At 43.5% G+C, this 8,627-nt stretch overlaps 1 protein-coding gene across 1 annotated transcript; it reads left to right on the top strand.

The window, feature by feature from the left end:
- On the top strand, nt 1-7,987 carry LOC139259570 (interferon-induced protein with tetratricopeptide repeats 5-like). Its single transcript, XM_070875066.1, has 2 exons — nt 1-139; nt 6,312-7,987. The coding sequence occupies exons 1-2, from the start codon at nt 135-137 to the stop codon at nt 7,762-7,764; spliced, it is 1,458 nt and encodes a 485-aa protein (XP_070731167.1). The 5' UTR covers nt 1-134; the 3' UTR covers nt 7,765-7,987.
- Nucleotides 7,988-8,627: the final 640 nt, after the last annotated feature.

Genomic DNA, 8,627 nt, shown 5'->3' with positions numbered 1-8,627 from the left:
TGATTCATAGCGATTAATGACTGAACGGTATAAATGAGCTGAAAAACAACACTCCAAACATTCGGTCAACTCACCATTGGAAGGACAGTTGGAGCTGACGAAAAAATTCAACACATTGTCCATCGATCAGCATTATGAGGTAAAGATCATTATAATAACTTCTGTATTTAATTTTACATGTAGACTATCGATCAAGGAACTAGTTTTCAGAAATAAAGTAGCTTACATTACAAAGCAGTTGAAATGCAGAGAGCTGGGATTAGTGGCTGACAGTGAGACACACAGATAAGGGAACACTGCTGCACCAAGACTGGTGATAGTCAGTAAACATGAGGCAAAAGGCAGACCTGTTCATAGGATTATAACTCAAACAACAATTTACATTATTTTTGACTTGGCTCTGTTGAAAGTACAAAGTTAAACTTGAATATTATACTGTCGTGGAAAGGCGTATTCTGTAAGTGCCCTCAGGTCATATCCAGAGTTTGAAGAAAGAAAGTTTCACTTTGTGTTCCATGGGAATCTAGAAGGGATCTACTAATGTAAAATAGTGATTTCCAGCACTTTCATATATCCAAACTAAAGCAACCTGAACTATAAAGCAAAGGGAGAGTACAGCATGGACTGGGATGGGGGGATGGACACAGCATGAAATGCAGGAGGAGAGTGCCAGCTTAAAGTGTGTAGGAGAAGGAAAAGTGCTGACTTACATTGAGAATGGGGGCGGGGGAGAAGAGTGCTGACATGAACTGGGGGAAAGGACAGGTGCAGCAGTTTGAACGGAGCAGCAAAGGGAGGAAAGCCACCATGAACTGGGGCAGGGGTAAGAATGACAGCTTGGATTGTGGGGGGAGGGAGACGAGAGCCAACAGGAACAAGAGGCAGGCGGAGTAGATTGCAAGGAGAAGCTGGAATGGCTGGGGGATGAAATGTATCGACGTGAGTTTAACAGCAAGGAAGAAAGAATTTGTGTTGATGTAACACCTTATCACACCTCTCAGAAATGTCCCAAAGTAGTTCACATTCAGTGAATTATTTTGCAGTGTAGTCAGTTGTTTTGTCGGGAAATGTGACAGCTCAGTTTGCACAATAACAACAACTGGCATTTATGTAGCGCCTTTAACCTCGGAAAACATTCCAAGGCGCTTCACAGCAACGTAATCAGACAACAATGGACACCGAGGTAAAGAAGGAGATACTTAGAGGGTGGGGTAGATTTTAAGGAGATCTTAAAGGAGGAGAATGAGGTGGAGAGGTTCAGCGAGGGAATTCCAGAGTACCGGGCCTGTCTGGGCTGATGGCTCAGCCACCATCGGTGGGTGCAGTGGGGGATGGACACGAGCCCGAGTTAGAGGAACACAGAATTCACAGAGGATTATAGAACTGAAGGAGGTTACGGGGATACGGAGGGGTGAGGCTGTGAAGGGATTTGAACACCAGGATGAGAATTTTAAATGTGAGACATTGGTGGATCAGGACCCAATGTAGGTCAGCGAACACATGGATGGGTGAGCGGGACTGGTGCAGCTAGCAGAGTTTTAGATGGGCTGACATTTATGAAGGGTGGAAGTTGGGAATCCGGCCAGGAAAACATTGGAGTATCCGAGTCAGGTGGTGAAATTAAATGGATGAGCCACGGGTGGATCAGGTGATTGGGTGGATGTAGACGGTCTTTGCGATGGAGAGGTTTTGGGCTCGGAAGCTCAGCACACAGCATGTTCCCAAAAATAGCAACAAGATGAAAGACCACCCAATCTGTTTCTGGTGGTGTTGCTCCAGGGAAGAATATTGGAAAATACAACTCCCTGCCTTTCTTCAAATAGTGCCATAGAATCCTTAATGTCCCCCTGAACCACTGGGACAGGCAGATGCTGCCTTGGTTTAACATCTTGCCTGGACGATGGTGTAGTGGAAGATTTGCAGCAGGGTAAGAGTCAATGCTGAAAATACCATTGTAATGGGCCTGCTTTTCAGTTTCTGCATGTTGGAGTGAGGAATGATCTAGGTCAGAGACAGCAGGGTCCCTGTGGAGGACCAGGTTAGAGATCCTATTTAGTAGTGAATTATTGGACTGCCAATGTGAGAGGGAGAGCGTTTTAGAATTAGCACTGACCTTTTTAGTGAGGTGAGTCCAATTGTGGAATGGAATACTAGAATGAGAAGGAGATGTAATTGGTGAACCAAGAGGCAGACCGAGTAGTTCAACCAATCCTACTGTTTGTTGCAGTAATTAATTCAAATTCGATCCGTGGTCAGGTACAGGAGGATGTGACTACGAGTGAGGAAGGTATGAGGACTCAGGATGGAGTGATGGAGGAGCATCAGCCCATGCTCTTTTCCAACAGGTTCGAGGCTCTTACTCCCTGTATGGACATGAGCAGGGACTGCAGGAAGAATGAGCAAACTGACTACAGCACCGTGGTACAGGGGGAGTAAAAGAAATGTTGTAGTGGTGGGGACAGTATCATTAGGGGGACAGATAAGGTTCACTGCAGCCAAGAGCGTGAGTCCCGAAGGCTGTGTTGCCGGCCCGGTGTCAGGGTTAATGACATCTCCTCAGGGCTGGAGAGGAATTTGGAGTGGGAGGGGGAAGATCCAGTTGTCATGGTCCACTTGGGTACCAACGACATAGATAGGACCAAGACAGAGGTTCTGCTGAGAGAGTATGAGCAGCTAGGGGCCAAATTAAAAAGCAGAACCACAAAGGTAATAATCTCTGGATTAGGAAAAGGGGAGGTGCAACGAGACCTGGGTGTCATGGTACGTCAGTCATTGAAAGTTGGCATGCAGGTACAGCAGGCGGTGAAGAAGGCAAATGGTATGTTGGCCTTCATAGCGAGGGGATTTGAGTACAGGGGCAGGGAGGTCTTACTGCAGTTGTACAGGGCCTTGGTGAGGCCTCACCTGGAATATTGTGTTCAGTTTTGGTCTCCTAATCTGAGGAAGGACGTTCTTGCTATTGAGGGAGTGCAACAAAGGTTCACCAGACTGATTCCAGGGATGGCAGGACTGACATATGAGGAGAGACTGGATCAATTGGGCCTGTATTCACTGGCATTTAGAAGATTGAGAGGGGATCTCATAGAAACATATAAAATTCTGACGGGATTGGACAGGTTAGATGCAGGAAGAATGTCCCCGATGTTGGGGAAGTCCAGAACCAGGGGTCACAGTCTAAGGATAAGGGGTAAGCCATTTAGGACTGAGATGAGAAGAAACTTCTTTACTCAGAGAGTTGTTAACCTGTAGAATTCCCTACCGCAGAGAGTTGTTGAGGCCAGTTCATTGGATATATTCAAGAGGGAGTTAGATATAGCCCTTACAATTAAAGGGATCAAGGGGTATGGAGAGAAAGCAGGAAAGGGGTACTGAGGTGAATGATCAGCCATGATCTTATTGAATGGTGGTGCAGGCTCGAAGGGCTGAATGACCTACTCCTGCACTTATTTTCTATGTTTCTATGTTTCTATTCCTACCCGAGCCATGAGCAAATTTATATAGGGTAAATAAGATCAGCGAGTTAAACACGTGGCTCAAAGACTGGTATGGGAGAAATGGGTTTTGGTTCATGGGACACTGGCACCAGTACAGTGGTCAGAGGGAGCTGTTCCATTGGGACGGGCTCCACACTTAGACTGTGCTGGGACTAGGGTCCTGGCAAATCAAATAACTAGGGCTGTAGAGAGGGCTTGAAGCTGATTCGGGTGAGCGAAAATTTAAAAAGTCAAAGAATAAGGAAAAGGCAATAGATCAAAGTTGCACTGGGGGAAATGAAAACCAGAGAGTGCCAGGAAGGGACAGAATGCATAAACATAAAGGTGTATCAGAAAGTGGGGTCAAAGTTGGAAAAAATGGTAATTTAACAAAAGAGATGGGGTGATGGCATAAATAGATACAAATGCATATGATATGATAGCCATTTCAAAACCGTGGTTGCAAGGTGACCAAGTCTGGGAACTAGATATTCAGGGGTATTTGACAATTCGGAAGGATAGACAGAAAGGAAAAAGCCGTAGAGTGGCTCTATTAATAAAGGCTGAGATCAGTGCATTAGTGAGAAACGATATTGGCACAGAAGATCAAGGTATTGAATCAGTTTGGGTGGAGAGAAGGAATAATAAGGAGAAAAAGTCGCTGGTGGGTGTAGTCTATAGGCCCCCTAACAGTAGCTACACTGTTGGATGCAGCATAAATCAAGAAATAATGGAGGCTTGTAATAAAGGAACGGCAATAATCATGGGTGATTTTAAAGTTCATATTGATTGGACAAAGCAAATTGGCCAGGGTAGCCTAGAGATAGAGTTCATAGAGTGTATCCAGGATGGTTTCCTTGAACAGTACATTGCGGAACCAACCAGGGAGCAGGCTATCTTAGTTCTGGTACTGTGTAATGAGACATGATTAATAAATGATCTCATAGTAAAGGATCCTCTAGGAATGAGTGACCATCAATCAATTGAATTTCAAATTCAGTTGGAGGGTGAGAAAGTTGGTTCTCAAACCAGAGTCCTTAGCATAAATAAAGGAGACTACAAAGGTATGAAGGCAGAGTTGGCTAAAGTGGACTGGGAAAATAGATTAAAGTATGGGACAGTTGATGAGCAGTGGCAGACATTTAAGGAGATATTTCATAACATGCAACAAAAATATATCCCAATGAGAAGGAAAGACTGTAAGAGAAGGGGTAACCATCCGTGGCTAACTAAGGAAATAAGGAATGGTATCAAATTGAAAAGAAGGGCATACAATGTGGCCAAGATTAGTGGGAGGCCAGAGGACTGGGAAACTTTTAAAATCCAGCAAAGAAGGTCTAAAAAAATGATAAAGAGAGGGAAGATAGATTATGAAAGTAAAATAGCACGAAACATAAAAACAGATGGTAAGAGTTTCTACAGGACCATAAAAAGGAAAAGAATGGCTAAAGTAAATGTTGGTCCCCTAGAAGATGAGACGGGGGAATTAATAATGGAGAACAGGGAAATGGCAGAGACGTTGAACAAATATTTTGTATTGGTATTCAAGGTAGAAGACACTAAAAACATCCCAATATTGGATAATCAAGGGGCTATAGGGAGGGAGGAACTTAATACAATCACTATCACTAATGAAGTAGTACTTGGTAAAATAATGGGACTAAAGGCAGACAAGTCCCCTGGACCTGATAGCTTACAGCCTAGGGTCTTAAAAGAAGTGGGCAAAAATTTTGCAGATCGAGTATAATGTGGAAAAATGTGAGGTTATCCACTTTGGCAGAAAAAATGGAAAAGCAAATTATAATTTAAATGGAGAACAATTGCAAAGTGCTGCAGAACAGGGGGATCTGGGGGTCCTTGTGCATGAAACACAAAAAGTTAGTATGCAGATACAGCAAGTAATCAGGAAGGCAAATGGAATGTTGGCCTTTATTGCAGGGGGGATAGAGTATAAAAGCAGAGAAGTCCTGCTATGGATGTACAGGTATTGGTAAGGCCATACTTGGAGTACTGGAGTGCAATTTTGGTCTCCGTATTTAAGGAAGGATATACTTGCATTGGAGGTTGTTCAGAGAAGGTTCACTCGGTTGATTCTGGAGATGAGGGGGCTGACTTATGAAGAAAGGTTGAATAGGTCGGGCCTATACACATTGGAGTTCAGAAGAATGAGAGGTGATCATATCGAAACATGTAAGATCATGAGGGGGCTCGACAAGATGGATGCAGAGAGGATATTTTCACTCTTCGGGGAAACTAAAACTAGGGGACATAGTCTCAGAATAAGGGGCCGCCCATTTAAAACAGAGATGAGGAGGAATTTCTTCTCAGAGGGTTGGAAATCTATGGAATTCTCTACACCAGAGAGCTGTAGAGGCTGGGTCATTGAATATATTTAAGATGGAGATAGACAGATTTTTGAGCGATAAGAGAATAAAGGTTTATGGGCAGTTGGCAGGGAAGTGGAGCTGAGTCCATGATCAGATCAGCCATGATCTTATTAAATGTTGGAGCAGGCTCAAGGGGACAGGTGGCCTACTACTGCTCCTATTTGTTATGTTCTTGTATCATTGGGAGTGGAGGTGTTTGAGGTGATGCTGCACATTGGGTGAGAAGTCTAAATGGCCACGAGCTGGTACATCAGCCAGCATGAAGGAGACCAGTGTAAGTACAGCTGAGATTTGCAGTCATCCCTTTACCGTTAGCAGTGGTTTTTGCAGAGATTTCATGGTCAGTGGGTCCAGGAGTCGGGAGAAGGCTTTAGTTAAAGAAACCGGAGAGAGGGGAGGGGGTGACACAGCCAGTCTGAGACGGGTTTTGATGAATTTTGTTCTCTTGCAGCAACACACAGAAGGATTTGTTGAAAGTGAGTCTCGATTGGCTTCAATGTCACTTCACATGGGGCCCACAGAAAGAAAACATTGACTTGGACGACATGAAGTATAGATTGCAAGATTCAATACAGGCTGGTGTGAAATATCAGGCCAGGTCTTACAACCACCTCGCTTTTGTAAACTGTCTGCAAGGCAACTGTGAAGAGGCAATTCAAAACTTAAAGGAAGCTGAAAAGATTCTGAGGGAGAACCATGAACATGAATTTGAAAGAAGAAGCATCATCACCTGTGGAAACTATGCCTGGGTATATTATCACATGGGCCAACTGACAGAGGCCCAGTCCTACCTCGACAAGCTGGAGATGATCTGTAAACAATTTACTGATGGCTCTCGGTATACAGCACTGATACCTGAAGTATACGGGGAGAAGGGTTGGTCACTGTTGAAATCTTCCAGGAAATATTATGAAGAGGCAAAGGAATGTTTTGAGAAGGCTCTGGAGGAAGATCCTGATGACACTGAATGGAACGTTGGCTATGCGACTGTTCTGTTCCGTCTGGAAGGGTTTTCTAGTACCCCAGAGAGTGGTGACCGCAGCCAATCAGTGAAGCGGTTACAACGTGTGCTGGAACTTGATCCAGATGACTCTGTAGCCATGGTAATGTTGGCTCTAAAACTACAAGAGTTCAATCAAAAGGAGGAAGCACTGAAATTAGTTGAACAAGCATTGCAGAAGTCCCCTGATCTTCCATATGTAACTCGTTACGCAGCAAAATTTTACAGAAGAGAAGGAAATGTGGAAAAAGCTGTGGAGCTATTGAAGAAAGCATTAGAAATTAGCCCAAACTCAACCTTCATACACCACCAAATAGGTCTGTGTTACAGAAAAAAACTATTTCAACTGATCAAATATCCAGGCAGCAAAGACCCTCGCAATGCTGCTTTTCAACAGAAAGCTGAGTTGATCAAACTATGCAAGTACCATTTTGAAAAGGCATTTGAGCCCCGCCCATTAACATTTATTTGTGCACAACTGGATTTTGCAGAAATCTGTTCATTAAATGGAGAATATCTCAAAGCAGAGGAGATTTACAGTAATCTACTGAAATTAGATGATTTTCATCCTGATAATAAGCAGGCAGTATATGCGCAGTTTGGGTTATTTGAACTGCATCACAAAAGATCTGAATCAAATGCCATCAGCTATTTTCTGGAAGGACTTAAAATCCAACGTGACACAGTGGAATGGCAATTGTGTCGCGAAAACTTGAGAAAGATTGCAACAAAACAAATTGACAGGAATCCCAGAGACAGCAAGGCCTTTGGTGTTCTTGGGTTACTGCACCAGCTGGATGGGGAGAAGTGTGAAGCTATTGAGTGCTTTGAAAAGGCCTTGGAGTTTGATTGTGACAATGAAGAATATCTAAGTGCTCTTTGTGAATTACGCCTTTCTATCTAAATCAACGACTCTCCCAGCTAAAACTAAACACAGCGGGTAGAGTTTCTGCTTTGGGTGCAAATTGCACTTGAAGTTACGCTGGTTAGCTTACAGTTTAAGTTTCCACTAAATGCATTTGCTTAATTACAAACGTAAAATCTTCCAAGAACCAGTGCAGTCAGTCAGTGTAACAGAATATAATCAGTTATTTTTTGCATTAAAAATATTCATTGATATATTTAAGAGTGGCAATTGGTGCAGCTTTATTGATACAGCTGAAAATGGATGTAATCTGCAAAATTAAATATTTTTAGTCAGTCTTTCAGCTGTGCTTTACCTGATTTAAGGTGATGTAAATGGCTTTAAAATCTATACTGAACCAGTTATAAGTTTTATTGTTGTACACTAGTCAGACTTTTAATAATTTAAATATTTTTAAGATGTAAAACCTATTAAATTGTGCCTACTAGTGCCTGGGCACCTCAGAAAACCAGCTCAATTTGAAAACGCTCCTCGAAAGGTTGCAAATGGACGCAATGGGCGGAAACTCACCATCCTCGTTATTTCTATCTGGGGGTGTGACCAGTTTTGTGGGCGGCGCCAGCTTCGGACAGAAAGCTTTTTAAACCAGGGTTAAAGATCCCGGAAATCTCGGTTGATGCTTGACAGAACTTATGCTCGAGTTTCTGCGATCTTTTACACTGGTTCGGCCGATTTCACCCGGATTGTGCAATTTCCCTGCTACACGGGATGGCCGGTATCATGCCTGAAGAAAGATTAATTTCTCTCTCTCTCTGTGTAACGAGCCGCCCGCAGCTCCCTGATTTGCAGCCTCTTCAATGGATGGGGAACAACAGCCTGTCGGGTGAAGCAACAACCGCGGG

This window comes from Pristiophorus japonicus, chromosome 3 (genome assembly GCF_044704955.1).
Source record: "Pristiophorus japonicus isolate sPriJap1 chromosome 3, sPriJap1.hap1, whole genome shotgun sequence".
Taxonomy (NCBI): Eukaryota; Metazoa; Chordata; class Chondrichthyes; family Pristiophoridae; genus Pristiophorus; species Pristiophorus japonicus.
Note: the sequence above shows the minus strand (reverse complement) of the source record. Positions and strands in the feature narration are given on the sequence as shown.